General features: G+C 31.5%; 1 protein-coding gene across 1 annotated transcript in view; it reads left to right on the top strand.

The window, feature by feature from the left end:
* LOC140439813 (putative helicase mov-10-B.1) overlaps positions 1-20,102 on the top strand; it is a 93,276-nt gene that overhangs the window by 69,399 nt on the left and 3,775 nt on the right. Inside the window, exons 11-14 of the mRNA XM_072529964.1 lie at positions 2,219-2,433; positions 6,286-6,565; positions 10,777-10,900; positions 17,338-17,520. Of these exons, the coding sequence (XP_072386065.1) occupies positions 2,219-2,433; positions 6,286-6,565; positions 10,777-10,900; positions 17,338-17,520 (802 nt within the window). The remainder of the gene's footprint in view (positions 1-2,218; positions 2,434-6,285; positions 6,566-10,776; positions 10,901-17,337; positions 17,521-20,102) is intronic.

Raw genomic sequence — 20,102 nt, 5'->3', positions numbered from 1 at the left:
TTATATTTAATACAGTGTCTGCAAAAGGTGAAGTCTAGGATGTATTTTATTCATATTTGGACATACCAGCAACTTGGTAAGTATTTTACAATTTTACTGCAAGTAAAACCATTCGTATAATTTTCACTCTATGCAAAATAGAGGCTTATAGACACCTTGATGAACATTGGATGTCGAAAAATAATTTCTAGTATTCGAAATATGGATGCATATATTTTGAAGAATGGTTTGAAGAAAATTTGTTAAAAAAAACATCCATAACAGTGTTGGATAATGCATCCGATCACTCAAGAGGTGTATATACATATTATATTTATTTTATTTGCCTTTGATACAGTAAAATCCATTATTATTACTGAACATAAAATACAGGAAACTAAATATTTTTACTTTTCAAACGATCGGAATTAAATATTAACGCCCTACCGTTGGAGGCCCACTGTTCATATGTCTTAATTGCATATCGGCCGTCATAGGGTAAAAGGACTTACTTGCGATTTTTTTTTAGATTTTAGCTTTGGTTTAAAACCTTTAGCCACGTAATTACATACAACTATTAGTTTTCATTTATTCAGGATTGTACAGGGAGAACACTTTTCACGCTCAGGGGTTTATCAGACAAGTTTATTATAACACACAAGACATAAACCATCATACCTTAAACCACACGTTATACAATTGAAACAGCAATTATGGTGTCTTAATACACTCACTACACTACTTGGGGTGTATGGGTTGTGTTATAAAGGTAGCACCTTTTATCGGAACAACCACATCGAGCGTCATAGACGGGAGATCGTTTTTGATAACTGGTCTTCATAAGACACATATGGACTTATGGCTCCACGTGACACACCCTGGGCAACTGCATTAGTTTGCAGGCTAGACTAAGTGAGGGTAGCCAGATATGGTGAAAAATTGACCGAGTGATTGCCGGTATAAGCAATCTCCCCACTTACTGGCCAACGGCTCCGGGCGGATGAGCTGATAAGTGAAAGGCACCTTTTTGGTCCTAAGATTGATAAATCGGTCTTGAAGGCCTAGGAACCTATTAACAATGGTCAACGGCATAAAGATACAGAAGGCAACGGGGAACCACTGCATTAAAGACTCGGAGAGTACCCCTAGTATAATCAACAATAGGATAACTAGTCAAAGAAAAGATAATACTGATCATGGGATTCGGATACCAAGATCCGGCAGAGAAGGGCAATCACAAGCAGCCAAGGTCTTCTCGGTCGACAACAGACCTTGCCAATCTAGTGCAAAGAAAATGCTCAAGATCTGCACATGGAATGTTAAAACAATATACGAGGCCAGTAAGACTCACAATCAAGGAGATGGATAGACTATCAATAGATATCATGGGAATAAGCGAAATAAGATGGACGAACTCCGGGAAATGTGAAATTAACAATCATCACATGTATTATTTAGGTAACCCCAACCAAATACAAGAAACTGCCAGACATCTTAAAAACTTTGTACCCATATCGGAAAGTATGCTCCTCCTTTAACTTGATACCTATCCAAAAACAACTAACATTATTCAGGTAAGTATATGCCTCTACAGCTGACAAACCAGACGACATAAGTAAAGCATTCTATAATGAATTATTCAACACCTTGAAACACCTTTACAAAAAGGATATAACCTTGACTATGGGTAATTTAAATGCCAAGATTGGTAGGGGATAATCGTGAGAATTCATAGGACAGTTTGGGCTTGAGTGAATTTGTATCAGAAAAAGAGTTTGTAATTACTAACACTTACTTCAAACTCCCATATAGAAGATTATACACGTGGAAATCACCTCAAGATACTCCAGGCCACATAGTCAGAAATCAAATAGATTACATTATAATTAATAAAAGATTCCGTAACAGCATTACATCAGTCAAGACATACCCAGGAGCCGATACCAAGTCAGATCACAACCCACTGATTTGCAAAATGAGGGTCAGTTGTCAATGATTTGGATAAAAAAATCAAGTTAACCACGAGTATTAAGTTTTTTTGTTTATATTATGCTTATCTTAATGTAAATTTTCATTTTTAGATTGTCTTGAGAAAGGAAATACAATTTCCGAAAACATAACTAAGCTCAAAGAGTTTTACGTTTAGCCCAAAATAAATTGACTGCATTTTCCAATGTTTTCCTAATACATATTATTCCTTTATATCTAAATAATTAGTTAACTTAAAATTAAATTTTAGGCTCGTCAATGGTGGAGTTCCTTCCAATCATTTTTCGCACATATTTATCGATGAAAGTGGATATGCCACAGAGACGCAAACACTTATTCCAATTGCAGGGATTGCATCAAATAGTGAAAAGGAAGGCGTGGTTACTGCTCAATTAGTACTCGCTGGAGATCCCAAACAACTAGGTCCATTGGTTCATTCTGGAATTGCGGAATATTGCGGATACGGTAAGTAACTAAATAATATCCTCTTCCCCATGTATTTTGTTTTTTCTTGCTTTCTATTCGCCAAAATTTAAAACCATCTTTTTCTCCCGCATTTATCTTTATCAGCAGCTCTCTTTTTCTTTCTCTCTTCCTCTCTCCGTAAATATGGGATTTCTTTAGATATATATCTACAATATGATTCAGTATAGGATACTTTTGTCTTTCAATTTGTTATTGATAAAATTAGATTGCTGGCATTATTTAAAACTAATTGAGAAATCAATATATTACAGGTATCCGATACACTTAATACCCTGATATTTTTTTTTTTCGTCAACATTTTGTCCGCTTTGTCTGCTTAGTATTTTCTTATCCGATGAAGATCTGTGTCAGACCTATTTTTTGTTACTGTTTGTACAGTTTCCTCTTCTGCTTTATTTTTTCTTGATCTTCATTTAACCATCACTAGGTGTCTTTATTCTCAAAGTTTTTTAAAGTATTTCAATAGGAGTATCTCTAAGAATCATCATCATCACCATCATCATCATTCAATCTTCACTTGTCTACTGCTGGACATAGATCTCCCTCATAATTTTCCGTCTGTTTCGATCTTGTACCGGTTGCTTCCAATTCCCATGTCAACGTTTTCGATCGTCAATCCAAGATGTTGGTGGACGACCTCTGCTTCGGTAGGCATCATCTCTTGGTCTCCATTCTAGTATCAGCTTTGTCCATACGTTATCTGTCATTCGAACCACGTGACTTTCCCAGTTCCACTTCATTGTTGCTATTCTCTCTACAGCATCAGTCACTCCTGATCTCCATCGTAGCTGGCGGTTTGGGAACTTGTCTCGTATTGAAACGCCCAACATAGCAACGCTCCATTGCCCTTTGAGCCACACGGATCTTTTTCACTATTCTTATTGTCACAGTCAACGTTTCCGCTCGGTAAGTCAACACTGATAAAACACACTGATAAAAGGTTTTTCTTTTAAGACATATTGGTATGTCGGACGTTTTGAAAATGTGGTTCAACTTGCCGAAGGCTACCTAAGGCAGTCTTATACGACGGAGAAGCTCAACGGTTTGGTTATCTGTTAAACATACAAATCTTGTTACCTAGGTATACATATACATTCCAAAAGCGCAGTGAACAGTTTCGATAATATGGTGTCCCCCTGACGTACTCCACTTTATATCGAAAATTTCTGAATGTGACAATTACCCAATCTAATATATTTATATACCGGTAGTCAATTGGGCATTCTGTAAAGGTTTCCAACATTTTTTGTTGATTTATGGTGTCAAAGGCATTTTTATAATCCACAAATATTAAAGCTAGTGATTTATTATATTCAATACATTTTTCTATAATATTTTTGATGGCCAATAGGTGATCGTTTGTTCCGTAACCTTTTCTAAAGCTCGCCTATTCTATGGGCTGATAAAATTCCAATTTATTTTCTAATCGTTTCGTGATTTTTTTTTGAAAATAGTTTATAACTATGGGATTATGGGATAATTTTTGCGTTATAACACTGAGTTGGTGTTACTGCTTTCTGCGGACATCTAGTAAATACTTTAGCAAAGTCATGCTATAATTCTTTTCCAGCCACTTTCAAGGTATCTGCCACTATTTCATCGCCTCCAGGGGACTTATTGGTTTTCATTTCTTGCACTGGCCTTCGAACTTCATTGGCTATAATGTTCCGTAAAATTTTATATCCCTGATTAATTATCCTTGGGAATGATTCACTCCGAATACATTGCTGTTTTTTTTTTGTATAGTTGTCTAAAAAAATTCACTATAGTGTTAATAATTTTATCTCGATCCTCAATGATTTGCCCCTGTTCATTTCTTAATTTGTGGATGTTTTTTCTTCTAATGGACATGTTATGTCTGAGTACTATCAAGCTTTTGTTTTCTTATATGACTCTGATTATTTTCATTGTATTGTATCGTCTCAGATCCTTTCTTATCACATTTTTAATTTTCTTATTCAAGATTCTTATTTCTTGTTTATTATGGTCCTGATTTTCTCTAAGTTTTCTTCTTTCCTCTCGAAGATGTTTTATGCTGTGACTTAATTTTTGGTTTTTGTTTTTTTTGCACGGAGACAGTATTTATTTTTAGGTTCTTTTAATGTCTGAATAATATTATTGTTCCTTTGATTCATGCTGATATTCTCTATGTCATGTGTAGCCAAACTAGTCTTAATTTTTCCTTTATAAAGTGTTACATCTTGTGGAAACATCCATCTTCCACTCTTCTTTTTGAGGATCATTATTGTTAACTCCCTGTTCAAAATTCATTCAAAAATGTTACATCCTGAACTATATCTTTCCGATTGATATTATGAGATCAATATAATTTTTGTTGTTTAGTACGGACTTTTTTATGTCCACTTACGTTGGGGTGTTTTTTCTGAAGAATGAGTTCATTACAAGAAATTCTCCTGATGTAAGAAGTCCAGAAGCCTGTTACATCTCTCATTTTTCTCACCAAATCCAAAGTTTCCCATAGCAGATTATATTCCTCATTTAAGTAGCTCGTAGTTGGCGTGTAAGTCTGTATAATTTTAATTTTGCATATTTAATTTAATTGAATAATAACATAAATGGCTCTGATACATACACTTTGTATTGTAATTATGTTTAATGCCCATTTTTTATGGATTAAAAAACCAACTCCTCCGATAGATGATTCTTCGTTTCCTCTGAAATGGAACATATTTTTATTTAACTTCGCTTATACCGACTATATCCCATTTTATCTGTTTTAGTTCTTCCTCCAATTCTATCGGTGATGCTTCTGTTGAAAGAGTTTGTACGTTATAGGCACATATGTGCATTTGTTGTTTGTTATGGTAACCTGATCTTTTCCGGTGATTCTTAGTACCCTCTGCTTCAACTCTGTTCTGACCGTCACCTTGGCCAGGGAAATGGGAAAAGCCGGGGACTGAGGGCCGTACACGTTATATATCCATCATGAGGGGAAATTTGGCATTTAAACCCCGCGCCGCCCTAGCATGTTGGCGAGTTTTAGAGTGTGTAGTAGATGGAAATATAGTGACCCGTCTGCCCTCGGAAACCTAATAGCCCTTCGGAATCGTAAGAAACAAGAGTTACCCAAGAGAGGCTGATAGAAAAGATTAAAGACATTTCACTTAAGACAAGTTGAAAAAGAGTAAAATGTGAAAGCATTTATGATCCGCCAGGTACGTTTTATAAGCGTATGAGTATTGATACACTTTGTGTTCCCGCTCATACCTCGGGGTGATGGCTACAGACTATATGGCTCGTCCAGCATGCCATAGTATAGAAGATGAGGCGCACGCTATTTTTACAATGTAGATACCTCTACTCCATGGGCTGACAAATTTCTAATAGTACTAAGACATAAAACAAAACGATCAAACACTAACTTACTTATATTATTGTTTATACGATGTTATTTTTAGTTTTTATTTTAAGTAAAAATCATCAAATGTGTATCCGATATAAATTATATTGGATCGAATGTGCGGATACCTCTCAAACCTTGCCAAACCACGTCAACATTTTCGGCGAATTGATGACCTATTGTTCATATTCGTCTCATGTTCTATTTACTTGTTCGCATAAAACAAACCTTTCCAAAGTTCATAAAGTTATACAGAATATGATCAGGATATAAAGAATATGACATTTTAGTGTTCGTCTTTTTTGGAATAAAGTTAAGTTATACAAGATCAGGTCCCATCATCAAAAAATATTTTAGGATACTGAATCTAAAGACGAATATTTTTCATTTAACATTAAGAACGATTTTATCTATTTAATTATTATATTATACATATTCTAATATCTTTTACAATAATTTGTTTATTTTAGGCAAATCAATGCTAGAAAGACTTATTTACACTGAATTATATTCTAACAATGAAACCAATTCGTGTGATAACCGTTGTGTAACAAAATTAGTCAGAAATTATAGATCCCATGAATCGATTCTTAAACCATCAAGCAAATTATTTTATAACAATGAGCTAATTGCAGCTGGTAATGAATTTACTGATTTGTTCATCGATTCGGATATTCTTATAAATAAGAAGTTTCCGATTATTTTCCACAATGTTGAAGGTGAAGACATAAGAGATAAGACATCTCCAAGGTGAGCAATAAGTAAATTATTTGAATTAGAGTACTACTTAAGCACTACATCCAAGAAATACCTGATTATAGAAGAAATAAATGAAAAATAAATGTTAGACAAAAATACTTAAAAACAATAAATTTACAAAGGAAATATAAAAAAGAGACCATACTAATTTGTGTATGTGTGTGTATGTGTGTACGTGTGTATGTGTATATAGGTGTGTATGTGTGTGTATGTGTGTGTATATACAGTGTGTAAAAGCCAAATGGAATAAATTCATTATTTAGGTTACTGTACATATTTATAAAAAATACAGAAACACATCAAATTTAAATTATAACTTGACATTCTTTAACGTGAAAATGCAACCCCTACCTTCAACCCCCTTAGAATGACAGGTACAACCCCCAATTTTTAAAATAGGAAGTATAGGCTTGTGATATATCGTTTGAAAGGTCTTTTCATTCTCCATTCAAAAATTTTGTCGCTTTCAAGTTTATTAAGAATAATTAAGATAAAATAAATTAAAATCATGTGGTTACCGAAATTCGCTAAAAATGTAAAATGTAATGCAAAACGTAATAAAATGTAGAACAGGAAAAAGAACTATGAATGTTAATGAAGTAGATGTTCAAAATGTTCACCGCGAACGTCTTGGCAACATCCTAATCTCAAATAAAACTGTCTTCTAACATTATTTAACATAACAGGCGTGATCGACCTAATCGCAAGCGTTATTTGTTCTTTTAAGTCATTTAAATCAGAAGGTTTAGTTTTGTACACATGGCTCTTCACATATCCCCATAAAAAGAAATCTAATAATGTAAGATCAGGTGATCGCGCTGGCCATTCAATCGATCCTCGCCTCCCTATCCACCGATTGGGAAATATTGTATCGAGGTACTGCCGGACATTAAGTTGGTAATGTGGTGGTGCTCCATCCTGCTAAAACCATATCGTATTCGCTGGAACTTGAGGGTTTCCTGGATCAGGATATAAATTTGCCAACGTTGGAATGACATCATTTTGAAGTAGTGCCAAATAATTGTTGCCATTCAAGTTGCCCTCAATGAAAAAGGGACCAATGATATTGTTTCCTACAATCCCTGCCCAAACATTAACCTTTTGAGGGTATTGAGGTTTTTCGGAACCACGGAAAATCCAGTGAGGATTTTCCGTGGCCCAGTAGCGGCAATTTTGCCGATTAGCATGACCGTTAAGTGAAAAAGTACACTCATCAGAAAACATAACGTCTTCTAATTGGATAATATTGTTATCCAACATGTCCATCATTTGCTCACAAAAAAAAGTTCTCCTATCAAAATCGTCTTCCATGAGCTCCTGAGTAGGTATCTTATAGGGATGCAATTTATTTTCTTTTAATATGTCTACTGTCGATGTATGGCTAGCATTGAATGTAGTGGATGCCTGTCTACTTGATGTATGTGGATTTTCCTGAAACTCAAGCAACACATCTAATTTGAGTTCATCACTCAGTGCATTGGCAGCTGCTTTTTTTATCTGCCTTACATGACCAAACTCGCTAAACTGCTTCTCTGTTTTACTTATTGTTCCTTGGGATATAGACGGTAAATTAGGAAATTTCTCATGAAATAGGCGAGTTACTTCCTGTTGTGTTCGGGTGTTATCTCCGTAACCAATCATTTGTAAAACTGTTATTTTATGCATTTCCGTTAATCTAACCATTTTTCAGAATTGAATTGAACGAACTTTTTACTTAAATTAAAATACTGACAACTTAAATAAAACAATTTACTAATGCGTGTTAAAATAACGTTGCCACGGAAATTCTTTAAAGTTTTTTAATGGTTACCATCTAAAAACCACATTGCTATGGTTTTTGTTCACTTTCTCATTATCAAGACCTAAACGGGAAATAAGTTTTGAGTATATTTTAGCGAATTTCGGTAACCACATGATTTTAATTTATTTTATCTTAATTAATCTTAATAAACTTGAAAGCGACAACATTTTTGAATGGAGAATGAAAAGACCTTTCAAACGATATATCACAAGCCTATACTTCCTATTTTAAAAATTGGGGGTTGTACCTGTCATTCTAAGGGGGTTGAATTTTCACGTTAAAAAATGTCAAGTTATAATTTAAATTTGACGTGTTTCGGGATTTTTTATAAATATGTACAGTAACCTAAATAATGAATTTATTCCATTTGGCTTTTACACACTGTATGTGTGTGTAGTATGTGTGTAGTGTGTATGTGTGTGAGTGTGTGTGTGTGTGTGTATGTGCGCGCGTATATGTGTGTCAGCGAATTTACGATTGAGTATTGCTCAATCCACTCGCTTAACAACATTTTATTTAAATAATTGTTTTATTGGTAAACTTTGCAGTTTTTATCTTAAAATTGTTTTAATTTTTTTTTACATATTGCAATAATCTGAAACTGAACAATTACTTGGAGTCCAATTAAATAAAGTTACTATATTTTCTTTTCTTATTTTCTCGAGAAAATATCTCGATTTTTTCATACGGAAGTAAAGGGAAACGCCAGTATAGTCGGCACACAATTACGGTAGAAAAGCTTTCCCTAGACGAGAGTAAAAAAATACTAAACAAATGGCAATAACGGTAAAAGAGAAAGTTAAATTAAATTACTACACTGAACAGCGGCGTAGGTAATATAACTACTTCAAAAATTAAATAAGAACTAAAGTTAGTTGTAGTTTTAAATCTACTAGGATATCTTATTATATATTTTCAAGTTTTATTTTACGAATTCAAAACTAATATATCAAGTTAAAATTAATATTTGATGTATATGACTAAAAAAATTAAATATTTGATGATTGTATTTTTATGTTTTAAAACATGCAGAACAGAATAACCGTTTTTATAAAACTAAAAATAAAAAAGCTTCTCATAAGTGCCGAATTAATTGGACACCTGTAGATATAATAATGAGTGAAAATGAGGGAATAATAAAATAAAAATATATATTTCATGCAAAATAAAAGACAAAAATATAATCCATATGAAACTTAAAAAAAAAAGTTATACTAGGAGATATTAACATTATAAAGGGAAAGGAAAAAATATACATATATGTAGCTGTCATGGAAACGATCCACAGCAATATGAGTACTAATGCTAATGAATGACTACTATGTAACCCAGTAATAGTAAAAAAATCAATAATGACGCTTCCAGCACAAAAAGATCGTAAGCCATAATATGAATAATAAATAGAATAATATCAAGATCATTGAAGAAGGAAATCAAATGAACCATATTTTAATTTAAAACAATAGAAAAGAAAAATTCAATATGTCTGGTTACATCGTGAAAAAGTGACTCAGATCAGACTTTCTAATGGAAAATGTGATGTTGGGCTCATGCTACGCTAACCCAACCTATTCTCCATGTTGCACTTTTTAAAAATACAGATGCTACTTTTTCGTCCTTTATTATATAACTTAACAATTATAATTTAATCCAGCTCGGGTTGAAACATTGTAAACAAAATTTTATTTTTACATTTGAATAGTGTCAGCACATAACTAACTAAAAAATAAGTACACAATTCCGCGTAGCTACGTGTAAATACCCAATATCTATAATAAATTTACTTTCTGTTTTACATTTTCTAAACACATTTAATAATTGAATTTAACATTAATATTCAAAAATGTCTGTCTGGTTCCTCACAATGTTTAAATGAAAATAATCGGAGACATACTCAAGAGAATTGGAAAGTAATTTTACTGCGAAATAATAACCAGAGAAAAACCATGCACAAAACAAATGACTGAGTAGGGATGAAGAATAATATTTAAAAGTGCAAAAAAACGATCTTTATTTTAAAACAGCGCAACAGAGTCTTTAGAAGACAAAGCAAAGAGCTTTTAAATAATACGATCCCATTTAAAACTATACAAAATAATGCTATCTGCCATTTTTTTTTTGATTATATCACTAGAATATCATACAAATTTTGAACAGGCATATTAGTCCAGTTGCCTAAAAAATGTTAATTAATTGAAGTTTTATGGTTTCAAAAATAGTTGGGGGAGACTACGTGAACAGAATATTTCTTTATATATAATATAAAGTGTTTTATTCAATACAATTTTTTTGTATTAAACTTAAAAAGAGTTTGTAGATATTAACTACCTTTCAAAAACCTTGGAGCAACTGGAAAATTAGAAAACTAAATTTTTAATACGCGCTTTCAATTTTTTTTTAGTTTCTATAATGTCCAAGAAATTGAACAGACTGCGGAATATATTTCAAAACTAATGTCAAATAAAGTAAGGGGAATGATGATTAAAGAAGATCAAATTGGTGTTATTGCTCCATACAGAAAACAGGTAATATTTTTGGATTATTATCTTTATAAAAAGTTATTATACATATATATATATATATATATATATATATATATATATATATATATATATATATATTATCTCGATTCTCATTCGCTTCACTCTCGAATGGTTCAGTGGATGTGGGTTCAAGCCCCGGCTCGGTGTACAGAAAAATAAAAATATATATATATATATATATATATATATATATATATATATATATATATATATATGTATATATATATATGTATATATAGGTATATATCTGTATATATATACATATATATATATATATATATATATATATATATATATATATATATATATATATATATATATATATATATATATATATATATTAAATTTAATTAAATTATTGTTATTATCTAAATAAAAATTAAATAGTATGTCAATGATTTTCTAGTGTAGTATCATTTTTAAATAATTTAATATCTTTGACTTCTAGCCATATCATATACAGTGTGATTACTATTTTCAAATACAAAATTTTTTTTAATAGTGTAAAAATTAAACTACCCCTCAGTAGAAACAACGGAATGAATCAAAGTTGTGTTTTTTTTTAATGGAACACCGTATACATTAAAGTATTTTTAAATATATTTTTTAAAAATAAAGAACTTGTATAAGGTTTTATAGGTCTAAAGTTAATAATTTTCGAAATAGTTACGCTTTTATTGGAATACTGGTAAATACTTTAATATCTTTGACTTCTAGCCACACAATATACAGTGTGATCACTATTTTCAAATACAAAATTTTCTTATTTTTTTTAATGGTATAACAATAAAACTACCCATCAGAAAGTTGGGAGCCATTGTGTAACAATAAACCTCCAAGTAACGTTGAGAGCCAATTGTTTAGGCTTTGCCTAACTCAGTCTCTGAAGTGTAGGTACGTCCTATCTTAAATGCAAATCTGAAAAATGAGTTTGTTAGAGACAAATAAAACAGGATATTAGTTAATCGTATTTATTATACGGAAATGAATTTAATATTAAAAGAAAAGAAAATCCGGCCTAAGCTTTATAAAAATGCGAAAATAATACTTATGGCATTATTGTTGGACAAATTGTTGGCTTCACTTGTTGGATGGGTTGTAGATGGACGTAGATATTTGTTGAGTGTAGTTACTGTGGTTGTTAGCTCCAGATGCTGGCTTGAATGTAGACTGAGTATGTAGATTGATTGTAATTTCAGACAGATGTTAAGTTTTTTATGCCATGCTACTATAGTCTACTTCCTATGTATTATGGAACTACATGGTTCGGGAAGTCTTCATCCAAAAAGATGGACAAAAATTTAAATAAGGCCAAAAAACCCAATCGAGATTTCAATAATTTAAATGAATTTTTGAGCAGAAATTCAACTTTAAATAAAAAAATTATGTAGAAAAAACATTGTCACATCCATTATTTAGAAGTGAAGCTGACATGACAGAAGTCAAGAGTTGTCGACTGATAAATATCTTGTATCGACTTGTGAGTAGAGCATAGACATCATAAACAGTTTATATATGTATGGCGTAGAATAGACTGGAGTAGAATACGGGAAATATACTGAGTTGAGCGCCAACTATTTTTAGAAGAATGGTAAAACAAAACAAAAAGTATGCAACAAATGAATATAATCAAAAGAAATTTATAATTAATATTTATTTGAATAAAAATAACAAACATATTACATCTATAACGTTACAATGGAACACCCTGTATATTAATATTTGTATTTTGTATAAAATATTACAACGTTTCTTGTGGTATAAGATTGTAGGTATATACCTGACATGTTTCGTTTTGCAGATATAGAAGTATAGATTTCAAGTTTTTGCTGATTTTTATTAAATGTTTTTGTAAAAATAAGAGTTATATCTGAATTTAGATACAAACATTAAAATATCAAGTATACTTTGAATCAAATAAACGTTAAATATATCTGTCAAAATATTTTTGTTAAAATAAATAATATCTACTTGTATTACAGAAGCTGATAATGTTGTAGTTGTATTTTTTCTAACCAATTTTATATTTTAAATATGAATTTTTCAACTTAAAATTTGTGGACATCACTTTTTTATTGTGCGAATGTAGTTTTGTAGCGAAGGTAATTTTCCTCGTCACGACAGATTTGCTTGAACATTTGGATTTAAGTTCCTTTTACCCTCTACTTCACATTTTTTTTTTACAAAAAAAACGTTCAAAATAAGTCCGGAAGTGCATAATTTGACTACCTCTAAGCAACTTTTATTTTATAAAGTTTTTTACTACGTCAATAGATTTTAAGTTATTTGCGAGTGAAAATGTTTATTCTTTAAAGTAAAAACCACGTTTTTTTACAAATAAATCAAATACTAAGTATTTCATCGAAAAAAAAATATTCTTAACAAAAATATAGCTTATATAACAGTAAACTAACTGTACTTATGAAGTCTGTAGACCCAGAAGAAGCGGAGTTGTACCTCATGAAAAGTAGGTTTTTATTTGTCAAATTCCAAATCGAATATTTCAACGTGAAAGAACCAAAAATTAAGCATTTTCGAGAAAAACTCATTAAAACTTTTTGAAAATATTTAAAAAATCTTTAGTTTTGTTTTGTTAAAAAAGTTTCTTTTTTAACATTAGCATTAAAACTAAGCGGGTTACGCTCAAAATAAAGTTGGTCCCTTTTTTTTTGTTAAAAACATCGTGAAAATCACTTTCTAATTACGACCCCAAATAAAATTAGTCGTTACCGCTTTGCAATTTACTTTATTTATGTATTTTTTTTTTAAAGAAAATTTTTTTAAATTTTGAAATTTTTTCCTTTTCTGAACATTTTGGTTTTTTTTGTGTTTTTCTGAAAGACAAAAATTACTGTACAAAGTTCATGCACTAGTGATTAGTGAGTCGTTCAAGCCATTTACAACCCATTTAAAAATAAGGTTTAAAAAAATAGTTTAATTGATGTTATTGTACTTAAAAAACCCTACAAAATTGTTTTTAAGTACTTCATAGGTTAGAAGCTAATGGAGTTATGAGTAAAAAACCAATCTCATATTTTAGGAGACATCAGAACGCGTATACTGGAATATTGTATGGTACACATTATGTGCTATTAAGGCACAGACATACTTTCACTAGTTAAATGTCCATTGCATAAAAAGGGTGATCAACTGGAGTGTAAGAACTATAGAGGCATTACTCTGTTAGCATCTGCATATAAAATCTTCGGCAATGTATTGTTTGAAAGACTTAAACATTTTACAAAGGATATTGTTGGAAAAGCTGCTGGAAAGTCAACTACACATTAAATTTAAGCACATAGACAGATTCTAGAAAAGGCACTAGAATATAACATAGATACACACCATCTCTTCGTCGACTTCAAAGGAGCCTATGACAGTGTGAAAAGAACTGCATTATATAATGCAATGATAGACTTTGGGATCCCATCTAAGTTAGTTAAGTTGACCCAACTAGCAATGCAAAGCGTATGCTCATGCGTTAGAATTGAAGGAGATAACTCATTAATTTATGTCATTAATAATGGTCTAAGACAGGGGGGCGCGCTGGAGTGCCTCCTCTTTAATATTGCAGAAAATTAAATATTAGAATGAATCGAACTATTTTTAATAGATCGGCGCAAATTCTTGCATTCGCTGACGATATAGTTATAGTGGGCAGAAGTATGAAAGACATGCTGCAGTATTTTACAAGGCTTGCAGACGCGGCAAGTGAATTAGAACTTGCGGTAAACGAGGAAAAAAACAAATATATGTTGGTTTCTAAAACCCTCGAAATATCCAACAGAGAATTCAAATTAACAACCATACCTTTGAGCAAGTCAAAGAATTCACATATCTTGGATCGCTAGTAAACGCAACAAACACGACAAGCGACGAAATAAAAAGACGCATAGAAAGTTGCCAGAAATATTTAAAAAATAAAAATATAAAACGTGCAGTAAAGCTCAATATATACAAGACCTTAATAAGACCGGTTTTGATATATGGGGCTGAAATGTGGACCTTACCTCAAAATGATGAAAGACTTCTTGGTATTTTTGAGAGAAAAATTCTTAGAAAGATTTTTGGGGCCATAAATGAAAATGGGCTGTGGCGTCGAAGATACAACTTTGAACTATATCAGTTATACACCGATTCAGATATTGTGAAATTCGTTAAAGTGCAGAGACTTAGATGGGCTGGACACATTGCTAGGATGTCAGATCACGAAGGCACGAAGAAATTAACATTTTCAAAGCCAGAGGGCACAAGAAGCAGAGGACGACCACGAAGAAGATTGATTGATGATGTGGAAGAAGATCTACAGATTCTAAGGGTCAGAAGATGGAGGGAAGTTGCCAGGAATCGACAGCAGTGGCGACTTCTTTGTGAGCAGGCCAAGATCCACAAAGGATTGTCTAGTCACTTACGATGATGATACTTTCACCCATCCTTACAAAATAATAACTTATTATTTATTATTTTTTAAATTGAAATAAAATAAATTCATCAACATTTTGATTAAAAAAATTATTGTATTTATACTCGTAGTTTGAATGAAAAAAAAAAACACTATAACTATTCGAATTTCTTTGTAAGTGATGTTTTTTATAAGGTTAGAAATTATGTGGTTAAATATGAAAAAAATAAAGAAATCTAAATTGAATGTTACTGTATAATTAAATAATTCCAATTGCTTGAATTTACAATTATATGATTTTTTTCTAATAGGGGTGGTTTTCACCCCTAAAAAATAAAAAGCAACCAACGAATTAAGTCCAGTTTTGAAGAAAAGGGTAAGTATAACCTAAATCCAAATTTTCATGCAAATCAGTGGAGACAAGGTATTCAATAACATTGTTTTAATTTATAATTATCCTATATCTATTATATAATATTATATATGTATATATATATATATATATATATATATATATATATATATATATATATATATATATATATATATATATATATTTAAACTTTCATTTTTAATGTATGAACATTTCGTGTAGGTTCTCATAAATACATAGCTTATTCTACAATCGTCGAGTATTCTTAATATCTTAGTGAGTTTCCATTCTTCTGCCAAGAACATCCATCTTTGGACATCTTCTCCCTCATTTTTTCACAACTCTCCAGCTTGTACCATTTGCATCCATTTCGATCCAGCATTTTGTTCTATGTCATCTGACCACTTAAGTCGTGGTCTTCCTCTTTGACGTTTTTGATTGGCTAACTTTCCGATTTATTTTAATTAGCTCAGTTTGTTTCTATGTTGTTTTTCTTCTTTACGTGCCATCTCCGCAACGGAGGTTGGCAATTATCATGCCTATTCTGATCTTGACGTTGAATCTGACGTTGCTGCTTTGTCCTATATATTAGACATTAGGTCTATCTAAATTAAATATTAAGTCTATATATCTATAATCAATTCCTCGAATCTGCAAAGCTTTTATTATTGCCCAATTCTCTACTCTATTGAATGCTTTCTTAAAATCCACTAAGGCAACTTAAGGATTTGTGATATTCATTTTCTTTTTTGAATACTAGTTGTATAGTTAATATGTGATGACTTGTACTGAATCACTGTCTAAATTAAGTTTGCTATCGTGATTTGCAGTTAACTAGTTTTAAAAATTTTAGTTAATAGTTTATACAGTCATAACGTTCATTAGGATAGTTCTTTAATTATTTTCTGTTCCTTTTTTTAAATAATAATAGAATAGAAAAATAAAATAATAATTAGAATAAAGTAATGCTATATTTGCTAGGTGTTTCAATATTTTTCATTCCTTTCAACACTTTTTCAATTTTAAGCTTACCTACTGATTTTCGGTTATAGATCTGTAGCAGTAGGTAATATGTATTTTTTGTGACCATTTACCATAATTGGTGGAATTCAATTTACGTAGCATTCTTCGTAGTGACTTCTCTGAATGAGAACGATCTAAATGTTTTTTTATTATTTGCCGCTAATCGTCCAATAGCTTCCCGATAATTTTCGGTTGACGCTGACTCGACAATCTGATCCTAAATGGCGAGTAGGAAACTCCCTGTTTCGTGAAAAATCTTTACTTATATCAACTAACAGTTTGACGCTATATTGTTAACTCAGTCTTAACTGACTTTATGAGGATGATGCCAATAGGTACATGTTTTCTTTGTTAGAAAGATGCTTTATGATCATTTCTTGTTCTCACACTTTAAGCGGCTTTGTGTCTTCTATAGCGGCAAAATTCGCTATAGATGTCTCAAGCTGATTTTGAAAATAAATTCTTAAATTACTCATTTACACGCACAACCCTCTTTCTCAAAATGGTTTGTCAAAATGTATATGCTTATTTTCATGCTTTTTTGTATAAATTGATTTTTTTCGTAAAATCGTTATGCTTTTTTAATCCGAACTCTACTTATAATAGTTAATATGTTTACAGGTTGAGAAGCTGAAACAGGCTTGTTCACGAAAGAAATGGAATAATTTGCTAATTGGATCTGTGGAACAGTTTCAGGGAAAAGAGAAACTAATTATCATAATATCTACAGTAAGATCGAAAAATACGAGTAAATTTGAAGAAATTGACAAGATGTGTAATATAGGTTTTTTATCAAATTCAAAGGTACTTTTTTATTTTTTATATTAAGATATCTTTCGTATTTAAAAAATATTTATGAAAAATAAGGAAACAAAATTGTAAAAAACTGAAACCAGGTACGGTGCCCAAAGTTTTTAAAGCTCACTGAAACATCAGCAAACCAATGTAGACTCGCCCGAAGAAAAATTGAAAGATCATTCGGATCCTTCCTCGGATAGAATAGAATCGGAAAAGAATTAAAAAACGAGGATATATATTCAGGGCCGACGAGAGGGATAAGCGGGCCCCGGTAAAAAGTTAGGAGCGGGCCCCTTGCGAAAAGTAAGGAGAAAAACAATAGTTTAATTTTTATAGAATTAAAATTATCAATAATAAATAATAATTAACAGTTCAAATATAAAATTTATTAAATTTTAATTATATTCATAATAGTGGAAATATTTATAATAGAGATGCTTTTCGAGATTTCTGATTGGTAAAGTTGTCTATAATTTTAGAAAAATCACATAATTTCATCAAATCGTGCGCAATGCACGAAGTCGCTAGGCCAGTTAACCGATTATGCTTCATTGTAGATCTCATAGCATTTTTTATGCGAGAAAGACAACTAAAGGATCTTTCCGCTTTTGAGACTGTCACCGGTAATGTAGAAAATATTTTTACGCAATAACGACTTTAGGAAATAATGATTCCAATTTGAGAAGTTAAATTTTTTTAAAGAAAATATATGGGATAAAGTTGAGATTCACCAATATTATCCTTGTACATCGCTTTCAAATGAAAAAATTCATCTATCAATCCTTCACTGGTCTCTTCTTTATAAAAGTCACGCAATATATCAATTTTTTGAAGCGAAGCTTCTATACTGGCGTTGTATTACTTTTTTATCTACAATCAAATGCTGATGCGAGAGTCTCGAAACTAGCGCCACAAGATGTCGTCTATGTCATCGTCACGGATACCATTATAAAATAGCGGTACCTACTTGACATCTGTTCACTACTCTCGATCAATTCGTTTCTAAAATAGTAATCATATATTTACACTAAGCAGGTTTAAATTAAAAACTACATACAAAATAACTAACAAAATATAGACATTAAATTAGCATTAAAAAATTAAAAGAATTAAAATTTGTAATCGAATTGTAATCACGATTTGTAATCGTGATTGTCTAAGTATGCTTTGTTAATACGTAAACATGTGACGTTAGGAGCAAAGATAATAATTTATTGAATTTGTGTAAAATATAAGAAATAAATAATAAAATTACTTTATTTAATTTTACCTATTTAAATTTTAAAAACACAGCAAACATAGTACCTTATTTATAAAATAAATAAATTCACTATCAAATGATATTTATTTATATTTTCATAATTTCATATAAATACAATGTTGGATTTTTACAATTATCAGTTAGACTATTGTATTAAAGTGCGATAAAAAGTTATTAGTAAAACATTTTTATATTTATACCAAATAATATAGACGTATATATATATATATATATATATATATATATATATATATATATATATATTTATATACGTATACCTCGTATATATACGTATATATATACGAGGCGTGTTTTTTAAGTAAGTACCGTTTTGGAATTAAAAAAAGACGGGCAAAGATATGGCAATAATTTTATTTTTAAATGAAAGCCTGTACCTTAATCTACTTTTCTACATAATTTCCGTGAATATTGAGGCACTTGTCATAACGTGGCACCAGTTTTTGAATACCCTCCTGATAAAATTCTGCCGCCTGACTTGTTAACCACTGCATCACAAATGTTTTCAATTCACTTCAAGTGCTGGAACAAATGGTAGTCGCTGGGCGCCAGATCAGGGCTGTATGGAGGATGATCTAGAGTTTCCTATTTAAATGATTTGATGAGATCTTTAGCCACATGTGGACGGGCATTGTCATGCAGCAAAACGATACCCTTACTCAACTTGCCACGTCTTTTGTTCTGGATTGCACGACGTAGATTTTTCAATGTCTCACAATAAGACGCTGCATTGATTGTCTCATTACGAGGCAGAAACTCCTCTAGCAATACTCCTTTTCTGTCCCAAAAAACTGTGCACATGATTTTCCGGGCAGAAATTGTTTGCTTAAACTTCACTCTTTTGGGTGATGATGAATGTCGCCATTCCATGGTTTGTTGTTTCGATTCTGGTGTGACGTAGGCCACCCACGTTTCGTCACCAGCAACAATTTGGTCTAAAAAATCTTCACCTTCACTGTGGTACCGCTCAAGGAAAGTCAATGTACTGCCTAAACGTTGGGTTTTGTGCAAATCCGTCAACATTTTTGGAACCCAACGTGAACACAATTTCCGGTAATTCAAATTCTCGGTAACAATGCGATACAAAACACTACAAGAATACTGAGGAAAGCAGTCGGATAATGATGAAATTGTAAAGCGTCTGTTTTCTCTCACCTTTTCGTCCACTTTCTGCACCAAATTTTCATTAACGACCGAAGGACGCCCACTTCGTTCTTCATCATGCGCATTTGTGCGGCCATCTTTAAATGCTCTCACCCATTTCCTTACCATTCCATCACTCATAATGTTTTATCCGTACCTTAACACA

Source organism: Diabrotica undecimpunctata, chromosome 4 (genome assembly GCF_040954645.1).
Source record: "Diabrotica undecimpunctata isolate CICGRU chromosome 4, icDiaUnde3, whole genome shotgun sequence".
In the NCBI taxonomy this organism is placed as follows: Eukaryota; Metazoa; Arthropoda; class Insecta; order Coleoptera; family Chrysomelidae; genus Diabrotica; species Diabrotica undecimpunctata.
This window is presented reverse-complemented; position numbering and strand designations above follow the sequence as displayed.